The 25013-nt window shown below is 38.8% G+C and overlaps 1 protein-coding gene across 3 annotated transcripts in view; it reads left to right on the top strand.

Moving 5' to 3' along the window:
• The window catches only part of LOC124555532 (probable cytochrome P450 CYP44), a 260162-nt gene that overhangs the window by 142585 nt on the left and 92564 nt on the right, over positions 1 to 25013 (top strand). For all 3 annotated transcript variants that reach the window (XM_047129486.1, XM_047129487.1, XM_047129488.1), the window contains exon 7: positions 24085 to 24251. In XM_047129486.1, the coding sequence (XP_046985442.1) occupies positions 24085 to 24251 (167 nt within the window). The remainder of the gene's footprint in view (positions 1 to 24084; positions 24252 to 25013) is intronic.

The raw sequence follows: 25013 nt of genomic DNA on the forward strand, positions 1-25013 counted from the left end.
GATTGCAGCATTTATGTCCTGCACTATATCACAACACTACTGATTAAAATTTACAAATATATGTGTTTACAACATTTCTCTGAGGTTTAGATTAATGAATACTGTTTTAAGTTTCGCTTTATCCTTTGTCTTTGTAATAATGATTGAATACTATCTAGTTATATATAACATAGTTTCTTATCTTTTAATCCTTATTTTGATACCCCTTTTTTGATGGACACTAATATACAAATGTACCTGCTATAGGCTCAACTGCAGTTTTTTCTGGCAGAGATTGTTTGAAATTTGCTTGGGACTGAGTCATACTGTGTATCACTGTGTGTTTTCGTACTGTCTGAGAGCTTGAAAATAACTTTTTAAAAGATGATAGTATTGTGTTATTTACTTCAATCATTTCCACTGCTGATGATCCTGTTGTGCAAAGAACATTGTACATAACTGTTGAAGTGCAAGTGTAAACTATCATAAAATCAATGTGGTTTCAGAATATAGTAGGTGACAGAGTCCAGCCCACTCTTACAGAATCACAAGTAATCAAGAAGGGATTTATTTTCCCACTTTTAAGTTATACACTTATGTTCAGAAAGAAAACAGAACACCTTGAATGAGTAGAGATAGGATATTCATAGTCACAGGATGTTCACATTAGTATGTTCTGCACGAATGATTATCATTTGAACTGTGTCGACCCACAGGTTCAAGGTCAACATCAATATCACAGCACACCACCACCTGCCAGTAAAATATGCCTGTGCCTCTCGTTGTTGCTATAAACAGAAGGTAATGGATCAGTGTGACTTGAGTAGATGTGTAGGATGCCTTGCAGATGTGTGTGCAAACCATGCTGTTGAATCAGTGAGAAACAGGGTGCATTATTGGCACAAGAGAATGTGATATATCTGTCCAGTAAACTGCTGCTCATGTGGAATGAAGTGTTTCAGCAGTGCAATGGGTGCATGCAGAATGGTTCACGGAAGGCCGTAGAATATGACGAGATGGGTCTGGTTGCACCACCCAGACCACCCCCCAAGAAGATCGACACCTTATATAAATGGCATTGCAGGACAGATCTGTATCATCCTCAGCTCTGGGGCAACACATCATACACTATCAGGGGTGACAGTTTGTTGCTATTTGCTCCAGCATGGGTTATATGTGCATCATCCACTTCTCTGTCTACCTTTGACAAATGTGCAGAAAAATGCTAGATGGCAGTGATATATCAAATGACATCACTGGGGGACAGGGATGGTAACAGATAGTGTTCTCAGATGAATTCAGATTCTGTTTGTTTGAAAATAGTGCCCACATTTTGGTTTGCCACACACAGGCGGAGCAGCATCATAATGACTGCTTTCACACAAGACATACAGCACCAACTCAAGGCCTTAAGGTGTGGGGTGCTATTGGGTAGAACCACAAATCGCAGTTGGTGCATGTGGAGGGCACTGTGGCCAATGTGACCTACGTGAATGTCATCTTATGGCCCGTAGCCATACCCCTTCTGCACAACACCCCAGATGCCATTTTTTATCAAGACAATGCACACCCACTGCATGAACACATTTCCTCTTGGTGTCACAGGATGTCAGCCTTTTGCTTTGGCGCACCTGATCACCAGACGTCTCACCAATCAAAAATGTGTGGGACATGGTGAAATGATGGGTGCAGCTCTGTGACCTGTTGCCAACCACCACAGATGAACTTTGGAACTAGGTCAGTACAGCATGGATGGCTATACCACATGACACTATCCATGCCTTATATGTGCTGATGTCATCATGCATGGAACAAATTAGCAGGGCCATGGCGAACCCTGTGTCTACTAGGCAACAGGTCACATGCTGAACCAAGATGACTGAAATGCTAATCATTTCTGCAGAACATACTAATGTAAATGACCTGTGAACATGAACATCCCATCTCTGGTCATGCAAGGTGTTTTATTTTTTTCTGAACATGAGTGTACAAAAGACACAGGTAACATAGATAACTAAATGATGCTCTGTTGTCTTAAGCACAACAGCAAGCACAAGAGTGATCCCCAAATTAAGATCTGTTACCTGTGCAATGCAATGCTATTGCATTGTTTATGTCCGAAGGGTGAGACCATACTTGCTTATGATGATAATTTTCTCAGGTATGAGAAACTCTTGCAGTATGTCCTGGTTTGTGACCCCTATGGATTAAATATTCACAAAGCTCAGACACAAATTCGAGAATATGGTTCATGAAGTCACAAGTAAGGAAATAAATACTTCTGCAGCGCTGTCCAAGTTGAGTCTAAGAAGCAAGCACACAATAGTTATGAACAGCCTTACAGTCCATCCAGAATCATTTATCCAAATGAGAGTAAAAGTGAGTCCAGTATTTCAGTGCTCTATATAGACAAAAGGAATAGCAGCCAGCATAGCGCTAGTTGGAAGTGGATGAGACAGACTGGCAGCCCTGCGTTCAGATCCAATGATTGATTGTGCTAGTGGCTCATGTGTTGGGCTTGTATGGGTGTCAGGGCCAATGGTACTGCCTGTACAAAGCTGGTTTTTATGCTTTCCAGAGGGCTAAATGAATTTTTCTCAAGTGTTCATACAAGCGGTTTTATTACAAATTCTGCCTTTTATTTGATGTGTTGTGCTGCGAGCTCCATATTCTGTACCTGTTCTCACTTACATTACACACGTGTTGTGCAAAAACACATGTCAGTGGTATGTATATGAGGAATGTTCAGAAGAAAAGGTATGAAAGAACACTGTGTGTATAGTTGAAGTCTTAATTCAAAAGTAATCACCACAGGCCTGAGCACACTATCCCACTGTTTCACAAGCCAAAGAATTCCCACTGTTTCACAAGCCAAAGGATTCCCTGTTTCCAGAATTGATGTGGCTGTGACAGGCGCTAGTCCTCCACTGTGTTCTTCAGTTCATTATCAGCGTTGAAGCGCATTTTTTTAGTGGACCAAACACATGGAAGTCACAAGGCAATATATCTGGGATGTAGAGTGTATGTTCAAGATGCTCCCACTTGAACTAGGCCATTACACTTTGTGTGATCTTGGAGATGTGTGGATGCACTTTATTTGCGAGCATCACAGGCCATTTGCTCTTGATGGACTTGTGTTAGCTACAGAGTGTCTCACAGTACATGTCACTGTTAATGGTTCTTCCATGCTTGAGGAATTCGATGAGTATCAGACTTTGGATATCAAAAAAGATGATTAGCATCACATTGTCAGCTGAGGCACAGTTTGAATGTTTTAGGGATGGAGGTGATGACATTTGTTTTCATTGCGTAGATGTCTCACTACACTATCCCTGAATGATCAACAATTAAAAGTGAATGAAATAGTTGATACCGTAGACACAGCAAAAGAAAGAATTTTGTGTATTTTACACAAAAAATGTACTCTGAGAACACTTTGTGCAGCTAACACAAAGCAAATACAAGAACATATTTTCCAGAAACATTTGGTCTCTTTTAAAAAGAAATGGAAATTTGTTGTAAGGTCTTATGGGACCAAACTGCTGAGGTCATCAGTCCCTAAGCCTACACACTACTTAATCTAACTTAAACTAACTTACATTAAGGGCAACACACACACCCAAGCCCGAGGGAGGACTTGAACCTCCGACAGGGGAGGATGCGCGGAGCATGACAAGGCACCTCAGACCGTGTGCCTACCCCGTGTGGCTTTTAAAAGGAATCCAACTGCTTCTGTAAATGACATGATAAACACTGTGTATTAACTCAAGCAATTTCGTATTCAAATATAGAGTACTTGTGAATAACTCAATTGTCATGAGCTAGTCCAAACAGAGTTCCTGATCTTGCTCCCAACTCTAGCAAGTTTGAATCCATTATAAGAATTGTTAACTGCAAGTACCACCCAAAGTCTTGAGTACATGAGATGATCAACAAGGTCTAATACAAAAACTCCACATGACAGCAGCTGAACTGCTGAGTTAGTAATAATGAGTGGTGTACCCAACCAGTGACGCAATTTCTGTAGTGATATTATGTAAGTGGCTGTATGGGGACCATCTAGTCTGGCTGCAAGAGGGAGGCACAGTTCCACAGCCAGCACCTTAGTGCTGAAATCAAGTGGTGATGATGCTGGTGAATTGGATATATCATTGTCGTACTAAAATTGGGATACAACATCCCTCTCCCCATCCCTTCAGAAATCCTGACTCCTGCAGGGATGGCTGGGAGGGGGGGGGCAATGCTGAGAAAATCCCATCTGTTGGACAGTGGAAGCTGCCTATCATCAACAGGAGACACTGCCCTTAGCCAGATGATGGTACAGGGCTCAAGTCCGTGGGCTTCTTAAGAGTGATAACTGGTGGAGCCTTGTTCAGAGATGCTGCCTATCAAGGTTTCCAAAAAGGATTTTTATTGGCTGTTTGACTGAACCTGTTGGTGTTCAAGAATAATGTCAGTGCATTCATGCTGGATACTCCTGTAGCAGAATTTTAGATATTTGACTCGAACCTGTGTACCATTCACACTAGTTCACCATTTAATTGTGGGTGGAATGAAAGTCTAAGTATATACTCAGTCTTTTCCTGGTCACAAAAATTAAAAAACTGTGTAACAGTGAAGTAAGAGCCATTGTCAGTGGTGATTGAGCATAGTAGTACCTCACTGGCAAATATAGTCTTGTGGAATTAGTCACTGTGTTCTCAGCATTGGTTGACTGCATGCCTTCACCATATGGAAACATGGAGAGGGCCTTCATCACAATAAGCCACAAGGCCTGCCAAACCAGGCTGACATATTTCATATGTGGGCATTCCAATGGCTAGCTATGATTCAGATTCAGATTCTTTATTAGTCATTCAGCATTGTTACATGCTAAGCTAAACAAAAAAGATAAGCTGGATGTCACCTGGTGATTAGTACATGGAAAACAGCTCCAACAAAGTGTTCAATGTGAACATTTGTCATGGCCGCAATAGATTTAAATCTGTGGAAAACTGAATCAGTGCTGAGGAAGGTTCGACTTCAGCAATTTTTTGTGAAACTTTAGAGCAATGTTACAGCTGACCTGTTGTTGCTGCAACATTAGTACTTGGAGGCTGAAAGTACCTCTGCTGGCTGTACTTATTGCTTTTATCTCTATTCTGCCCTTAAAATTCTCCTAAACTTCTAGTTAAAGAGCATTGTAAAACCAGATATTTTGTCATATCAATGCTGCTTAATGTACCTCCCAATCAGATGCAAAATGAATAACAGTGCCATAAATTAAGGACTCTACAGAGAAATACCAACACTCAGAGTGGCAAGATACAAACTGGCAACAGTGACTAAGCCTTCATATGTCTACAATCCAACCTTTATATCATTGGATTGACAACTTCTGCTACTGGTTAATTAAGTCTCGCGGTCACAACATTAGTTTCATTTGCATAAAAATTGGCCAACAAACTGAACAATTCAGAGAATGGTAACAGTCAGTTCTTGCAGTGAGAAAGATGGGGAAAAAAGAATGGGTGCTGCTGCTGTGATAGTTTTACCTGGAATAGTCTTATCTTTGCTAAAAAGCGTGAAAGCCATTGGAGTTGAATGTAGTTCGGCTGAGGTCTGTGGTAATGAATGTTGCATCTGCTCTTTATGTTGCTATTGTAACACACACAGTTACTGCTGGTGCTGCCATTTTGCTGTCGATGGAGTTGGTCTTAAGTCCCTGAAAACTTACAAACCGTGCATTAGTGTATGTCCTAAATTCTTAAAGTCATTGCGATAGGTGTGCCAACTGCCTTTTTTAACACAAATCAAAATATAAAATAATCCTCAAATCTAGTTGGTAGTAGTGAGCAAATCCAAATACATTTCTTCATCTTTGCAGTGTTATTGCATTGTCATGATTGTCAATTGCACACGTAATCAAAAGCCTAAGAGTATTAAAGACAAATAATGGAAACTCCCGGTTGGAATATCAGCAACATAAGGAAAAGATAGACTGCTACTCACTGTGAAGATGACATGTTGAGTTGCAGACAGGCACAACAAATAGATGCTTACACATTAGATTTTGGCCAAAGCTTTCTTCAGAAAAGGAAACACACAGGCATTCATTCACATAAGCAAGAACATGTCATTCACACATAACCACCATCTCTGGCAGCTCAGACCAGAATGCAGCTGTCATGTGGAACAGAAGTAGCAATCTGGAGGGGGCAGGGAAAAGGAACGGATAGCAGGCTGCAAGTGGGGGAAAGATGAGCACTATCTGGTGGATTGTGCAGGGACTATACTGCCAACAGCTGCAGCATCGAGAGGTTGGCGGGCAGGGAGGTGGGGTGGGGGAGGGGTGGGGTTGGATGGGAATGCAGAGCCTGTCTGCAACTCTAAGTGTCATCTTTACAGTGAGTAGCAATCTTCATTTTCTTTCTCTTGTTGTTAGTATTAAAGACAAGTCAAACAAGAGACTTTGCAAAGAACTCATATGACAACTTATCAGTGGGTCTGATGGACAGTGGCCATTTAAGAGCAGTGTGTATGAGATATATGCAGCATCTATATTGATCAACCAGGACATTATGCCCACTGACCTACTATTGATATAAACCATTCAGGTGATAGCAGTGTTACCTGGTGAGGAATGACTGCTGGTCACACACACACACACAGTGCATGTAGTATCAGTGTGCATGCTGTCCTTGTATGGACATGGGAAGGTACGTGATGTATCCGAGTTTGACCGAGGCGGATTTTGATGGCCTTGAGGCTCAGCATGAGCATTTCAGAAACTGCACAACTTGTTGGGTGTTCGAGGAGTGCTGTGGTGAGAGTCTTCAACATGTGGTGAAACCAAGGTGAAGCCATGTACAGACATTGTGGTGTTGGGCAGTCACCCATCATTGCAGGTGTCGGATGTCTTAGGCTGGGCAGACTGGTAAAACAGGATAGGTAGTGAACTATGGCAGAACAAACATTAAGCTTTAATGCTGGGCAGGGTAAAAGTGTGTCTGAACACACAGTAGACTGAACACTTCTAATGATGGGCAGCTGCAGCTGATGACCCACACATGTGCCAATGTTAACACCATGACATTGGCAGCTACAATTGAATTGGACATGTGACCATCAGCTCTGGATGTTGGCACAGTGGCAGAGCATTGCATGGTCTGATGAATCCTGATACTATCTCCATCATGCCGATGGGAGGGCATGAATTCATCATCTTGCACGGGAGCAGCTCCTCGACATCTGTACTGTGGGATGGAGACAAGCTGGCGGTGGCTTCATTATGCTCTGGTGAACATTCATGTGGGTATCTATGGGCCCAGTAGAACTTGTGCAAGGCCCCATGATGGCCAAGAAGTATCATACACTGGTTACAGACCATGTACACTCCTTCCTGATGCTCGTGTATCCTAATGGCAGTGGCATTTTTCAACTAGATAATGCACCATGTCACAAGACCAAGGGAGTGATGGAGTGGTTTGAGGAACACAGTAGCGAGCTCCAGTTGAGGTACTGGCCCCCAACTCACCAGATCTGAACCCAATTGAACACATCTGGGATGTGATTGAACATGGCATCAGAGCATGTGCCCCCCCCCCCCTCCCCCTTCCCGGAATTTACAGGAATTAGGGTGAAGATGTGGTGCCAACTCCCTCCAGTGACCTACCAAGGCCTGGTTGCTTCCATACCATGATGCGTTGCCACTATTATCCATGCCAAAGGTGGACATACCGCCTATTAGATGTTCTGACTGATCAGTGTATACATGACAGCTGCCAGTCATTACATGTGACCACCTGCTCAAGAGGGATATCCGGCCATGCAGCCAGTGTCTTCCTGCTGTGCTGGAGTCACACAACAATGAATACTGTCAAGTTTGTGATAACCTGGTTTGACTTTCTCTGGGTTAAAACAGTTACATTTACAATTACATTATATTATTAGTCTTTTTCGTTTTTAAGACAAAGAACGATATACCGCTTCCACTATATACCAACCCCAAATCATCAGTATTGTTATATTTCCAGACTTACTTCATAAAGTTCCAGTTTCTTTAAATGTATTTGAAACAGACAAAACATAAGAAAAACAGCACCAACTTTTTTATGTAGAAACATAAGGTACAACAATACACCCACTGACTATGAAGTCTTTTGTGATGGAATCCTTGGAAAAAAGTTAAAGTGCCCATCACTGCTTTTTTATGTAAAAACATAAGGTGCAACAGTACACCCACTGACTATGAAGTCTTTTGTTATGGAATCCTTAGACAAAAGTTTGAAGTGTCCAGATTCACTGCTGTTTCAGCTACCATTGGCATTACTGAGTGATATATATTTCATCTAGATGAATCGACATACTTATAACATCTGTGGCAACAGTATTTTGACTGTCATTCTATATGTGTTGAATTAAGTTAGTAGTTAAATTGTCATGACAGTAATTTGACAGTTTTCCCACATCAAATTCGTATGAAATCCTGATATTTCAATGATTGCTTCTATCATTATCATCAGGGACTAAGTTTGTTGTGAAACATTTTTAATTTAATTTATTTTTTTAATACCTTTCAATTCCTCCTCCTGATGGGAGAAGGTGGGCCATATGAGAGCAAGGAGGCTCTTTGCAGCCTTAGTTCATATTTTTAATAAAGTACATAATTTCAGATTTGACATATATGCATAGGGCTCATTCTTTAAATTTGGACAAAAAGAAAAAGGTCTACAATTTGAGGCTTAAAAATACTCTGGTCTAACACTTTAAAAACATTTGTTAATGTTTTTATTTATTTATTTATTTGTTTATTTATTTGTCCACATAAATCTCTTTTTAAGTACATATATTGTACACAGGATATTGGACAGAAAACCTTTTTAGCTATTGGATTATCAAATGTCAAACATAAATTTTATAAATTTTTATGACAAATTGGATCTATACAGTTAATAATTACAAATTTTTGAAATACTGTATATTTATAACTTATTTCTACAATTAAAGATACAAATTACATTTTTTCTTGCATAAGATACTGTGAGATTGAATAGTAGCAGTTTTTCAGAAGGTATGCTGTCACAGACTTTTTAAAGCTTTGTAGTTCAGTAAGAGATTTTATGTCTTGGTAATCTGTTGTAAAGTTTTGTTCCTGCATGATATACACCTTTTTGGCATAATGTGGTGTTACAATGATTGACATGTATGTCACTGTCTGACCTGGTACTGTAATCATGGACACTTTTGTTTTGAGGAAAAAGGTTTACTTTTCTCAGTATGCTTTTTTTGACATGCGTGACTACTTCCAGTATATAAATGCAGGGAAGGGGTAAGCTCTTTAGATCTTTAAAGAAAGGTTTGCATGATTTTCTGCTGCTCACTTGTTTCATTATTCTTATAATTGCCTTTTGTTTCCTGAAAACTGTTATGGCCTGATGTACATTTCCCCTGAAAATGATACCGTACTTCAGTATTGAATGTACACGAGCAAAGTATACATGCCTTAACTGTTTCTGCACTAGTTCTGTTGCAGAGAATTCTTACCACATAGCTCATTTTTGGTAGTTTTGAATTTAGGGCTGTGATATGAGTGTTCCATTAAAGATTTTCCTGGATATGAATCCCAAGAAATTTAGTTTCATTGAGAGAACTAATGTTTTGGTTATCTATACATATTACAGGCTGTGCCGGATTTTTATTTTGATCAGTGTGGAAATTCATGAGTACCATTTTTTGGGGATTAACTATTAGCCTGTTTCTGGTAAACCATTCAGACACTCCTTTTGTAATATCTTTTGCAGATGCAGTAAGATTTTCTTCATTATTCCCTTCAATCAATAGACTGGTGTCATCTGCAAACGGTACTGGTCCAGAATCCCTAATGTGTGATGGGAAATCATTAATGTAGACCAAAAAAAGAAAGAGACCTAAAATGGAGCCCTGTGGAATACTGTGAGTTAGTCCACATGGTTCTGAAAGGTGTACCTGGAGTTCATTTCCTTCCATGTACTTAATTTCAGTTACCTGAGAGCGATATTCCAAATATGATTTGATCCACTGATTTGGCACCCCTCTTACACCATACCATTCAAGCTTCCTCAGGAGTATAGAATGATCAATCACATCAAAAGCTTTTGTTAGGTCCAAGAATAAACCTAAGATATTTCTGTGGTTGTCCACTGCATTTAAGACATGGTTTGTCAGATTGAAAGTGTCAGTTTCAATTTATCTCTGTTGTCTGAAGCCATGTTGACATCCGGAACTAATATTATTCTTGTCGAAGAATGTAATTAGTTTTGAAAGCAACACTTTTTCAATAATTTTTGAAAACCCTGACAATAGAGACACAGGCCTATAGTTGCCCATACATTGATGATCACCTTTTTTACATAGGGGTATTACTTTTGCCATTTTCAGTTGCTGAGGGAAGACACCACATGATACGGATGAATTGCATATGTCCAATAAAGGTGAATGTATTTGTCTTCCTGTTATTTTTATAATATAATCTGGAATATCATCAATACCAGTTGAATACTTACTCTTCAGTGAATTAATGGTAGTTAGGAGCTCTGTTGGGCTTACTGGACTGAGGAACATGGATATATTATTTATTTCAATAGATGAAAGTTCTTTCCTTGTTGTATTAGGTGGATTTCCAAATTTTTCCTTCACTAATTTCCCAGCAACATTTGCATAGCAAGAATTGAAACTGTTTGCAACTTCCATAGGGTCAGTGACATTCTTGCCATCATTTGATATCACAATATTTTTGTGAGTTGTCTTCTTCCTTCTTCCCCGTAAGATCCTGCACAGCTTTCCACATGGACTTAGTTTTATTGGATGACTTCATAATATATTTGTCATTTTCCTTAGTTTTTGCCTCCTTTATGACGCGTTTCAAAACTAGCTTGTATTTTTTGAAATAATTAATAAATTCTGGACTGCTGTTAGTTTTTGACTGTAGAAAAAGTTCCCGCTTCCTTTTACAAGATACTCTGATGCCTGGCGTAATCCAGTTTCTGAATCTATCTGTGCTTTCGGAAATAACTTTCCTTTGTGGAAAAGCTATGTCAAAATTATACTTCAAAATGTTCAAAAAAATGTTCCATCTTTTCGTTAGTATTAGAGGTATCATATACTTCTCTCCAAGATTGTTCACTGATTAGGTACTGGAAGTATTCAATATTTTTCCCACTATAAATCCTTTTATGGATAAAATTTTCTATACTGGTCGAAATGTGATTTACAGGTATGGTCAGTAATTGCAAAAGGTGGTCACTATAGCTGGTATCAAAGTTTTCTGATGTACACTTGTCCATGTTTACACATATCTGATCAAGGAGAGTGACACTAGTTTTAGTTACATGTGTTGGAGAGCTAACAGTAAGACAAAGATTGTAGGCTTTTATAATATTTAAAAATGTTTCCCTGTGAGGGCTATGGCTCAGAAAGTCAATATTAAAATAACCACATAGTACCACTGTTTTCTCAGTTGTCTTAAGTTTGCCTAAAGCAAGGTCCAATTTTTTGAAAAAAAAAAAACACTTATGTTGCTAACAGGAGATCTATACACACATAAAATAATAGTCTTTTCAGACATTAACTCAACAGCTGAGATTTCAAAGTCTCTTTCACAACCAAGTTTGCAAACAGATGTTATACTCTTATAATCTACATTTTCTTTTACATATATACAAGTTCCCCCATGTTTTGATTCCATTCTACAAAATAATGGAGTTATTGATATATTATTGAGGATTCTATATTGTTATTTCTAAAAGAAAGTTAGTTTTATTACAGATTTTTTTACAATTAGGGGTGAGATAGCACAGGTGGAGTTATCATGCTACTGATACAAAATAAAATAAATATTATTAACACAAAACAAACACATTATATTAATACAAAATAAAATTCAATAAATATATAAATAACTATTACAAAATTAAATTCAACTGATGAAAAATAAAAATCAGTCAAGGTAACATAGGTAACATAATCAACATAGGTAATAAGGTTAGTAAAACTAACAAAATTAAATACCAGTTAATGACACATTATTGAAATTAATATAGGAAAACTGACACAGTAGTAGAATTATTACATGACTATATTGATGGAGTAGTGGTGACACAAAAGGTAGGCATGTAGGTCGTAAGGTGTTATCAGTTCTTTTCATTGAAAACCCTTTCCTTTAAGTGTGGTGGAATGTCTGTGTTCTGTCTTAGGGTAATGAGTTCCTCTGCAATGTCTTCATACGTAGAAGTGGTATTGTGCATGAGGTTTGGTTTAGTTGTTTGTCTGGGTCTTGTGGTTAATATATTTTTCATGTTGGGTCTGTTTGTGATAATATGGAATTTTTATCAGGTGCATAGTTGTTTGAGTCTGGTCTGTAATCGAGTACTGTTAGCAGCTGTTGAGGTGGTTGGAGAGGGGAGACAGAGGGTGCATCAGAGTAAGCTGCATTCAGAGACAAAGAGCCATTCTATTTTGTTTTTTGAGATGCCAGCAACTGGAGAAGTATCGTAAGTGTTAAGTCTATTGTTGATGCTGTGGCTGTTGGAGTGTCCTAGTGCATATCGAATATGTGATATGATGGTTCCAATTTAGATACTTGCAAGGTAAGCTCCAAGGTTTGGCACCTTGTGGTTGCACATCCTAGAGTTGGAGTTGGAAGTATCTTTTGTCAATATTTGACTTTCACGGAGTGTTTCAGGCTCTGAATAGCATGGTCTGAATCTTATGAGGGGTACCCAAAAAAATAAAATAAAAATAAAAACAAAAAAAACAAAAATTATGATGGCGAGCTAAGTGAACATAGTGCAGCTGCGAAACTTGGTAAAAATGGTGATAAAACCGTTTTAATGTTGGAAACAGCTTACCAAGATGATGCTATGGTAAAAAACTGAAGTCACCCCTTAAAAAAAAAGTTGTCAAGTCAAATAAAACATCAAAACAATGCTGGTTTGCTTTTTTGATGCCAAGGGAGTAGTTCGTTCAGTTTGTTCCCCCAGGTCAAACCATCAATCAAACCTTTGATTTGGGAGTTTTAAGAAGATTGTGCAACAGTGTTTGTAAAAAGAGACCTGATTTGTGGCAGACAGGAGACTGGTTCTTCCACCATGACAACACACCTGCACACACCCATCTCTGTGAAACAATTTTTGGCTAAAAATGGCATGGTTCTGCTGCCCCACACATCTTACACACCTGAAATGGCTCTGTATGACTTTCATATTTCCACACATGAAAAGGGGCATGAAAAAATGCCAATTTGACAAAATGGAAGAAGTCAAGAAAAAACAAGGGAGGAGCTGTCAACCATTTCTAAAGATGACAACAAAAAATATTTCGAACAGTGGAAGCACCAGTGGGACAAATGTATTAGTTGTAATGGAGAGTATTTTGAATAGGATAAGGTTGTTTTGTAAACAATTTGAAAATACATATACCTTTTAAAAATAATTCTGTTTTTTTGAGTACCCCTCGTATTTGGGTTTGGTTTTATTCTCCACTGCCTCATTCAGTTCTGTAGTTGGGTCAGGTAGTGACTCATTTGATGTTGAATGATGTTTGTGGAGGCAACAGGACACCAACAGACAGTATCATCTTCACATACCTCTACCCGTTCATTGGTGTGTTGTGTCTTGGGAATGTCTGTTGTGTGTAGGGTGTATAGTAGAAGAGATAAATTGCCACCTTGTGCAACTCTTGCTTGGGGAGTGAACTCAAAAGATGTGGCATCATCAATGTGGACTTTGCACTGTCTGTCTTTTAATAATTTGCTGATTAATCAAGCTGATTCAGGATGCCAACGTTTATCAGTTTATATACTAGCCCATCATGCAATATCTTGTCAAGGCCCTTTAGATGTCAAGAATGGCAGAGTGCACTACCTTATGTTTATGGTCTTTGTGACATGTGTAGAGAGTCTTAGTAGAGGGTCTAGGGTTTATCTGTTTTTTCTGAAGCCAGACTGGCAGTTGGGGAGAAGACTGTTGGTGTTGGAGAATTCTGTCAGTCTTTCAGGAAAACAGTGTGAGTTGAGATCATGTGACTTGAATTGACTTGACTTGACGTGACGGTGCTGTAATGGTGCCATGATGGACAGTGTGAATTGGCCCTTAGGTTACTGTCAGATGACTGCATGAGCTGAAATTTTGTGGTGTTTGTACACCATCAGGAGTCATCTGTCAATTCGGAGCTCAGTGGACTGTGCAACCTTATTCCCATGAAGGCTTGGATGTTATTTTCGGATAGTCATATTGCAAACAACATGCAACTGCAAAAATCAAAACTTTGTTACAGCCAAAGAGATCAGAATAAAGCGAATATAATATTTTAACCTCCTTGGTTACAAAACTGTACACGAATTGGCGCTGTGGGGCTATGGCACCATACACAAGACGTAAACTTTATGACCTCATTGACAAATATGAAATGTTCATACTCTAATTTCATGAAAGCATGAATACTGTTTCTTAAATTCCCAGAGGGATTTGTATGTATGATTTTGGGACCAAGATAAATCATTAATAATGACATGTTACTTTGATTCAGTTTTTATGAAATGTGCAAGGGCAAATGATGGCGCGAAGGTGTAGAATGATCACTGAGTTTGGAAAACCTAAAAAAAAAATGTTATAGTTATCAGTGGATGGACCTTGAAAACCTCTGAGTGACTTTGACAAGGAACTGCAAGAATCCTTCGATGTTCTAGAACTGCTAAAAATTGGTACCAGTACCTTTCTGCATGTACTACGTGGCACTTTCAAAACAGACATGTCCAGAACTAACTAGGAAAGTGTGCCATTTTTAAAGTGTTTATTATTCATTTAATGATTCTCCTGCACGGAGGTCATAATAGACTGAGATAAACAAATCTTCATTCTTTCCTATGTCACATTGTGGAACAGGATGGATCGATACAGCTGAAGCAGCTGCGGAAATTGTTAGACATATTCGAAGTTATGTTATCGAGAGAAATAAATGAAAAACCATTCCTTGGTCATCAAGTTTCAGAATTGTTTCTGAAACTGTAATAACAAATTGCTAGCTCCAAAACTGACATTACTTAGTTAAACAGGACATTTGTTGGAAGCATTTTTACTGAGTTTTTAGAGCAATGCCCCAATGGTTGCATTTCAGTTTGATGAACTATATAACCTTATGAACATTTTGATGCAGCGAGTTGTGAAACTGTACATCTTAAATAGCAAAAAGTCATCTTTACTGAAAATTGACGTGTACCGTAGAATGTAAAGAATCTGATTATGGCGAGACATTTCGACTTTGATTTTGCTACAAGAAGTGCATTAAAAAAACTTAAGAATGTGTCTGAAGAAGAAATACTGTTGCTAAAGGAAAGCATGCAAACATGCATTATTGGCATACTAGGGAAGTTGCAAAATAATTCACCCCTCAAGTACGACTTAACACATGCGATTTTCTGCTTGAATCTGGAAGTCGCATTAAACCACAAAATAGCTCAAAGGAGATCGACAGTTTGTCTTCAAATTTCTATATCAAACGGAAGAATGTTGGGTTCAAAGGCAGCCTGTGTCAAACTTTTATTTGTCAAGATTTGCAGATAAAGAAGATTTGAAGGAGAGATGTTCAAGGGAAGGGAAAATCGTCTCGATAAATTCTGAATTGGTATAATCAAATTAGCTTCAGAATCATGTTTCTGAGATTTTGTGTGAATTATTTTAATTGTTTCACATGGAGATGGTTCTGTTGAGGGGTGCTTTTCCGTAAACTCTGAATTTATAGTAGAAAATCAAACAAAAACAGCGTTATTGCTCAAAGGAAATATATTACTCAGTCCAGGATGCTAATGGAGTCAACAGTTTTCACAGTGCACATTCTGTGTACAAAGACAATATGAAAAATAAGGAGATAAGAAGGTGAAAGAGAAAAGGAGAAATGATATATATCTGTGAATTATACTACTAAAGAAATGTCTTGTAATGAATTATAGATATTCTAGTAATTATGAATGTATATGTTTGAAAACAATATGTTTTCATGTCAAATTAAATTAAAGAATAACCTGGAAAAAATTTGCCTTGAAAAACCTGGTAAAGGCTTGGAATTTGAAAATGACGAATTGCTGGACACACTGTTCCTTGATCAGAGTCCCAGTAGTTTGGCATATGAGCAAGAATTCTCGTTTGTTCAAACAAAATCTTATGTTTATTTAACAGGCTGTGCTCAGCCACCATTAATTTTCTGAAATTCCTGTATTTAAAGTGATGCTGACACTCAACACTGGTTGACAACAGTCTGTGTAGACTGGCCCACTAACTTTTACAACACTAGCAAGGAATATTGTAAATCCCTGGCACTCTGTCCAAGATTATCTTTAATACAGCGTAACATTTCTTTTATTTTCTTCCATGGCCAGAAGACTAGTCTGATTCTTTGCCTGTTTAGTTCTCTACCCATCTTACTAGTTGTTGCACCACAGAATGGAAGTCTTACTGTGTGTTAGTGGTCCTGGCTTGGTTGAACAGCTATGCATCTTCTCCTTCTCCACCTCCCTTGAAAATTTTATGTTTGTAAGTGTACCATTCATTTGGTTGATGAACATCTTCCACATTTCACTGCCATGCAGCGAGATTAAAAATTCACCATCAACATATCTGAAGAACCATGATGGATGTAAGGGAACATTGTTCAACATTGATCTTCAAAATCATTTTTATCCAAATACACCCCTCATCCACACACAAATATAACTGCTATAATGCATAAGGGATTAGTATTGGCATGAATCAGCATATTTGCTTAAAAAAATAAAATAAAAAAATTCTCAAGCAAAAGTGTTTTTAATTTTTAGCACACTTGTTAAACCACAAATCATTTCTAAATATTCCCCATAGTAATCCATTAAATTTCGGGCATGCAGCCGCACAAATAAAATTTCCTCAACTGATATTTCAGCCGCGTATCGTCCGGCCATCTTCAGAGCGAGTCACAAGACTGATGACAAGGTGCCAGGCGCGGCCTTATATGCTCCACCGTGGCAGTACTGCGCATGTGGGTCACAGATGCTGGTCGGTGGCAGACACATATGCTTACACATGCGCCGCCTGTGGGGAAGGTGTACAGACATTCGATTCACTTATCGACGTTTGATCAGCGGCGGTGACACGATGACGACTTCTCTGCAGTTTAATTACTCCAAGTGCCGGATTCCATGCTTTGTCCAAATTAAAACCGTGATCTCTGTTTATTAAATTGTTGGCTAATTGAATTTCTATAGCTTCCTTGAATACAGACTCCCAAAAAGAAGAGGTGGATGTTAAAATCTTCACATCACTGTAATTCATGGAATGACCCGTATCGATACAATGTTCGGCCGCAGCTGACTTGTCTGGTTGTAATAAGCGTGTGTATCTTTGGTGCTCCACACACCTCTCATGAACGGTGCGTGTCGTTTGACCTATGTACGACTGCTCACAATTTCCGCAAGGAATGTGGTACACACCTGCTTTACGAAGCAGTAAATCGTCCTTCACAGAGCCGAGTAAAGCTGCAATCTTCGTGGGGAGCCAGAAGATCACCTTAACACAGTGTTCCTCAAGAATACAGCCTATCTTTGAAGAAAGAGCACCCACATAGGGCAAAAATGCACTAGATCTGAAAAAATTACTATCATCTTCCCCACCACATACCTGCTTTTTAGGTTTTGCATCGAATGCTCTACGAATTTGTTGCGGAGAATGTCCATTGGATTTAAAAATGCTCTTGAGGTATTAGCTCCCAGGCAAATTGTCTTTATCGGATATACAGTGCGCCTGATGCACTAAGGTCTTAAGGACACCCATGGTCTGTGAAGGGTCATGCCAGCTACTGTCGTGAAGATATAGATTTGTGTGCGTTGGTTTCCAATATACGGCATGTCCTAATATGCCATCACTTTTACGGTGAACAACAACATCCAAAAAGGGAAGGCGGCCGTCTTTTTCTATTTCCATAGTAAATTTAATGCTAGCATGGATGGAATTCAAATGCTCAAGAAATCGATGTAATTCATCCATACCATGGGGCCATACCACGAATGTGTCGTCCACGTACCTCTTCTTTTTGGGAATCTGTATTCAAGGAAGCTATAGAAATTTGATTAGCCAACAATTTAATAAACAGAAATCATGGTTTTAATTTGGACAAAGCATGGAATCCGGCACTTGGAGTAATTAAACTGCAGAGAAGTCGTCATCGTGTCACCACCGCCGATCAAAAGTCGATAAGCGAATCGAATGTCTGTACGCCTTCGTCACAGGCGGCGCATGTGTAAGCGTATGTCTCTGCCACCGACCAGCATCTGTGATCCACATGTGCAGTACCGCCATGGTGGAGCATATAAGGCTGCGCCTGGCACCTTATCATCAGTCTTGTGACTCGCTCTGAAGATGGCCGGACGATACCCGGCTGAAATATCAGTAGAGGAAATTTTATTTGTGCGGCTGCATGCCCGAAATTAAATGGATTATTCATTACGCCGCAAGAAGTTGAAAATGCACATTTCCCATAGTGATTGCTCGTACAAGGAACAGACTGAAAAACCTGTGCTGCACCAGGAAATGGGTTACCTGTGAGAACATGCCTGTTTTCTATCAACTGATCTAGAAATATTTTCAACAGCCTGTACTGCATGACCACCCAGCTTGAAGATAAAATGAAAGACCAGAGCCACAGACTCTGCCATGATGACTACAAATATTTTGTTATTTACATAGTGCAGAGCATGACAGAAGAAACCTAGGTTTTGTTTTGCCATTTAAGCGATTTGGTTTTGTCCCCCCTGTCTGCTCTCCATTTTCTTCCAGTAAACTGTGTGAGAGGGGTTTATTGGTAAGGCACTGGACTCATATTTGGAAGTATAAGATCCCCATATTGTCATTCAGATTTAGGTTTCGTGTAATTTCCTTCTATCAACAAAGGCCAGGTTATGTCTCTTTTAAAAGAAATAGGTGATTTCCCTCTCTATCCTTTTGCAAAGTGAGCATTTACTCTCTCTCTCTCTCTCTCTCTCTCTCTCTCTCTCTCTCTCTCTCATGACCTTGTTGATGACATTAATCCATAAGATCCACTCCTTCTTTGAAGAACTTATGTACGGGGCCGACAAAAGTATGGAAACATCAAAAATGCTACACATTACTAAGCCTAATATGGTGTAGGAATACTGTTGGCATTCAATTGGAATTGGTAAATAAGGTCCTGTGTGGTTTTCAAGGGAATCTTATAACATTCTTCTTGGAAAATAGTGGCAAGTTCAGGTAATGATGATACAGGTGGATAGCACACACCTTTCTCTCCAAAGTAAACATTGAAGGGCAAGGAGTTACAACAATTCATCCTCCTGCTCTGAAAACCAGTCTGGTCTCCTGCATTTATTGAGGACTGTGCTTGTGCCAGACAGCCAACAAACCATTTTAGTGGGCTTGTCATGGTCCATAATGTGCCTTTCAGCATTGTGTGTGGTGGTTGGACATTTTTGAGTCATAACATTGGCACATTTAAGTCATTTTGTGAGAACTGGTTATGTACAGTGAGGTCACAAAAACATGGGATAGCATAATGCACATATGCAGATGGTAGTAGTATCATGTACACAGAGTATAAAAGGACATTGCTTTGGCAGAGCTGTCATTTACACTCAGGTGATAATGTGTAAAGGTTTCTGATGTGATTATGGTCACACAACAAGAGTTAACAGACTTTGAACACGGAATAGTAGTTGGAGCTAGATGCGTGGGACATTCCATTTCAGAAATAGTTAGGGAATTCAGTATTCCAAGATCCACAGTGTCAAGAGTGTGCTGAGAATATCAAATTTCAGGCATTACCTCTCACAGCAGACAATGTAGTAACTGACAGCTTTCACTTAATGACGAGAGCAGAGGTGTTTTCACAGTTTTTACATTGCTAACAGACAAGCAGTACTGTGTGAAATAACCACAGAAATCAATGTGGGATATAACGATGAATGTATCCATTGGGACAGTGCAGCAAAATTTGGTGTTAATGGGCTATGGCAGCAGAAAATCAATGGAAATGCCTTTGCTAACCACACATCATCATCTGCAGCACCTCTCCTAGGCTTGTGACCATATTGGTTGGACATAGATGACTGGAAAACTGTGGCCTGGTAACATGAAGCCATAGACCTAAGTTGTCAGCAAGGCAGTGTGCGAGCTGGTGGTGGTTCCATAATAGTGTGGGCTGTGTTTACATGGAATGGGTCCTCTGGTCCAACAGAATTGATCATTGAATGGAAATGGTTGTGTTCAGCTACTTAAAGACAACATCGTAATTTTTATGGATGACAATGCACCATGCCACTGAGCCACAATTGTTGGATTGGATTGGATTGTTTGGGGGAAGAGACCAAACAGTGAGGTCATCGGTCTCATCGGATTAGGGAAGGACGCGGAAGGAAGTCGGCCGTGCCCTATCAAAGGAACCATCCCGGCATTTGCCTATAGCGATTTAGGGAAATCACAGAAAACCTAAATCAGGATGGCCGGACGCAGGATTGAACCGTCGTCCTCCCGAATGCGAGTCCAGTGTGCTAACCGCTGTGCCACCTCGCTTGGTCCACAATTGTTCACAATTGGTTTGGAGAACAGTTTGGACAATTCGAGAAAATGATTTGGCCTGCCAGATCATCCAAAATGAATCCCGTCGAACATTTACGTGACATAATCAAGAGGTCAGTTCATGCACAAAATCCTGCGCTGGCAATACATTTGCAATTATGGACAGCTATAGAGGCTGCATGGCTCAGTATTTCTCCAGGGCACTTCTAGTGACTTCTTGAGTCCACGCTACATCGAGTTGCTGCACTACACCAGGCAAAAGGAGGTCTGACATAATATTACGAGGTATCCCATGACTTCTGTCACCTCAGTGTAGATAACTGATGGATTTTCAGTCACCTGGAGATGTTAATTCAGAATGAGACTGATTGTGGCATAATAAACATAAATGAAATACAGCTGTGGTGTTTTTTGTTAACATTTACATTATTCAGCTGTGGAGCACAAGATGATCAAAATTAAAAATGTGAGTTAACTTAGGTAGGTAGGACAAACGTTGATACACTGCCTGTTTATACTCATTTCTGTTCTTGCTCAATAGCTTTTTGTACTGCTCCTCCACCCCTGTACACTGATTACTGGAACATTAGCTTTTCTAATGTATCTGCTCGAAGGTATTTTGTTGTTTTCCAGGCATCTCTTGCTTTGTTAGCTCCAATATACCTATTGACTCCTCACACATTTCGTCTTACATCAGCCGTTTTGCTGTAGAAACTTCTTTTTTAACCTCTCTATTATATCTTGCATAGCAGTTCCTATCATCACTGTCCTATGTAATTAATCACTTTATTCCTCAATACCCTTTATCCATACCAGATTCATTTTCTTAGAACTGTCCTTTACTCCTAAGACCACTTGCCCTGCCCTATCAATGCATTCCTTCATCTCATTGTATGTTGTTGCTGCTGTGTGTTCATTGATGTTCCTAATATTATTTAATTTGTAGGCCAATCTCGTTTTGTTTAGAGATTTCACAGAACCTTGTAAACTTTCCAGATTATGTCTGGATGTTTCCTCTAGTTTACTGTTCTCTTCAGTCTTACGGAGGATGTTTCTTTTTTTATAATTTACTAGTACTTTTGTGTTGATCAATATTCTGCATTTCTGTAGGCTCAAACGTCTTGCCTCTTTAATTCTGAATTTTGCAGTTGTGTCATATAGTCTGTTATGAATCTTAACTTCCTTGGAGGTTGCGCCTGTGTATACATCGATGAGCCAGAACATTATGGCCAACTGTTTAACAGCATGTTGCTCCACTTTCCAATCACAGTACAACAGAGATTCTGCTTGGCATGGAGTCTACAAGTCCTCAACAGGATTCCAGAACTATGTGGAACCAGATGTCTACATACAAGTCAAGCAATTCCTGCAAATTACAGGATGGTGATTTACAGGCATGCAGCTGGTGCCCGATATGTGTTCCAGCAGGTACAGATCAGGCACATTTCCTGGCCAGGAGATCAGTGTGAGTTCACTATAATGCCACTGTAGCTTGATTCAAACCTTGCAACAAGGACAGTTATCCTGCTGGAAGATATCATCACAATAGCGGGAGACTTCAAGCATGAAGTGATGCAGGTGGTCCACAATAACGTTCATGTAGTTCAACTGCTGTCATGATGCCTTCAATTACCACCACAGGACTCATGTAAGTCCAACTCAACCCATAGCATAATTCTGCCCTCACTGGCCCACATCTAAGGTGCGATGGATGTTTCGTGCAGCCATTCTCTTAGTATCGTTCTCTTACAAAAGGACAAAATAAGACATACAGGCAGTCATCTTCCCTCACTCCATATTTGAGTGAAACAGAAATGGAACAGCTACCAATCATCATCTTCTTCTAGTTCTTTTCCACAGCATTGTCTTGCTCCTTGTACCTGTTGCAACCCCCCTCCCCCCTTCCGACACCCCATATTTTAATCATATTCAGTTTCCTTTTGATAATTTATAATGTATTTTATGTCTGATTCTTAAATTATTATTTCTTTTTTCCCTACCATCTTCCACCAAGTCTAGTTATTCTTTTTCCTGCATTTATATGCATTTACTTTTCCTATACATCATATTATTTTCAAGATTTTTCTCACATTTATGATCCACATACTGCATCCAACTCATTGTTCATTCACTGAAAGTTGAATTATAATCCACTGATTCTCCAAGTCCCTTTCCATACCTTGTGTTTCTCCACATGCAAGATTCAAAATAACACCTCCTTGTCTCCAGCATCATCACATTTTTTTGTTTATCTCTTATTGTCTGCTGTTTGCTTCATTCTCTTGTTGAAACAGTGGCCTAATAATTTCCCAAAGCTAATGGAGGGATAGATGGCTAATTAGAAATTTATATTTGAACCAGAGAGCAAGAGTAAGAATAGGAGGTGTGATGGGTGAAGAAATTGAACTGGGAAAAGGTGTAAAAGAGGGTCATTGTTTACCACCAACACTGTTCAGTATCTGGAGGAAATTATTAATGAAAGTTTTGATGGAAGGAGAGGAGTTTGTATAGGGGGTCAGAGAGTGGAGTGTATAAGATTTGCAGCCAACATGGTTGTGATGGCAGAGAGTGCAAGAGAGATGGAACAAATGTTAGATGATCTAAACACAAAATTAGAAGAATATGGAATGAAGATTAAAAAGAAGAAAACAAAATGAGTGTTAATTGGAGGAAAGGGGAGAAAATGCCATTTGAAAATAGGGGGTGAGGAAATAGAGCAAGTGAATAACTTCAATTACTTGGGAAGTGTAATAATGGATGATATGTATTGCTCAACAGAAATTAGGAAAATAATTGTAATGGCAAAAGAAGGATTCAAGAGGAAACATAAATTACTTTGCGGACCACCAAACAAAGATCTGGGGGAAAGACTTGCCACATGTTACATCTGGAGCATTGTATTGTATGGTGTGGAGACCTGGACATTGAGGAAGGAAGATGAAAGAAGATTGGAGGCACTAGAGATGTGGATAAGGAGAAAATGGAAAAAGTGAAATGGGAAGACCGAGTAAGGAATGAAGAAGTGTTAAGAAGAGTTGGAGAAGAAAGAAACATACTGAAAGTCATCAGAAAGAGAAAACGGAACTGGATTGGACATTGTTTGAGGAGGGACTGTTTATTGGAGGAAGGAATAGATGGAATGGTGGAGGGAAAAAGGGGAAGAGGAAAAAGAAGATATCAAATGCTGGACAATATACCACGGAGACAAATATTCAGAAATGAAAAGACTGGCTATGGACAGACAAAAGTGGAAGAGGCTTAACCCATGACAAAACCTGGCGTAAGGCAGAATACCATAATTATTATTAAATGGCAGAATGTTTGGTTTGTCATCTGAGTTTCTATCAGGTACATAGTGGTGTCACTGTATTGACAATTCATAGGTAGCAATGCGATAGTCTCTCATTATGCCTGATTAGTTTTTGTGCATCTTATAACTTTCTTTAAGTCTTGATAGCTCTTGTAGAAACTCTAAATTTTTAGTAATGTTCTTATTTTGGTAAATTTGTTTCAGACTGTTCCAGCTCTGTTGTATAATCTCTACTGCTTAGCAACAAATCCTGAGGTACAAGACAAAGCATATAGTGAAATCAAATCAGTTCTCAAGGAAACTGATGAAATAACAGTTGATGTTCTTAACAAATTGCCTTACATAAAAGCAATTGTGAAAGAAACTTTCAGGTAATAAAAGTTACCATAGATATTGACTACAGTAATTTTGGTCCATTTACAGGAATATAAGCTTAATTTGATTATTGATTTCTACCACTAACATTCAATCTGTAAAGGACAAATTAATCAACTGTAAGGAGACACACACATTGTTCTGTGCACAATGCAACAATGTCATCTTTGATAATACATAATTGCAACTTAATTGTTATATCTCAGTTTCACTAGCCTGGCTATTTCCATTGGATTAATGCTCTAGAGGGCAGATCAAATGAAATCCCTCAAAGAAAAAAAAAGACATCCAAAAATATATGTAGGATGAACATTTGGTCCTGGCAAGTGGTTATGGCAATAGTGTTGTTCTAGCAACAATATGCATTACAATTTTTATTTCAAAATTAAGTATATTATTGCAAATATTGCTGATAACTTTTCACTTACCAGTGACAGAACAATGTCCTTATTTCACCATAATGAACACTCTTGAAGGATGCATTCCTTTGAAAATATAAATGAGAGTTTAACAAATCATTGAAAAACATTTGAAGTATCTCACACAGATATGATTGATTTAACGTTAAGTTTGCAGAATTATTCTTGTCAAGGTTTGTATCTTAGTCCAGCAAAGAATAGCTTATTATTATTATTATTATTATTATTATTATTATTATTATTATTATTATTATAGAATAGCTTATGGCTCATCATTGTTACCACCACCATCGTCATCATCACACAATAGATTACATACAATATTGGTGACATCTCAAT

The sequence above is a fragment of the Schistocerca americana genome, chromosome X (assembly GCF_021461395.2).
Source record: "Schistocerca americana isolate TAMUIC-IGC-003095 chromosome X, iqSchAmer2.1, whole genome shotgun sequence".
In the NCBI taxonomy this organism is placed as follows: domain Eukaryota; kingdom Metazoa; phylum Arthropoda; class Insecta; order Orthoptera; family Acrididae; genus Schistocerca; species Schistocerca americana.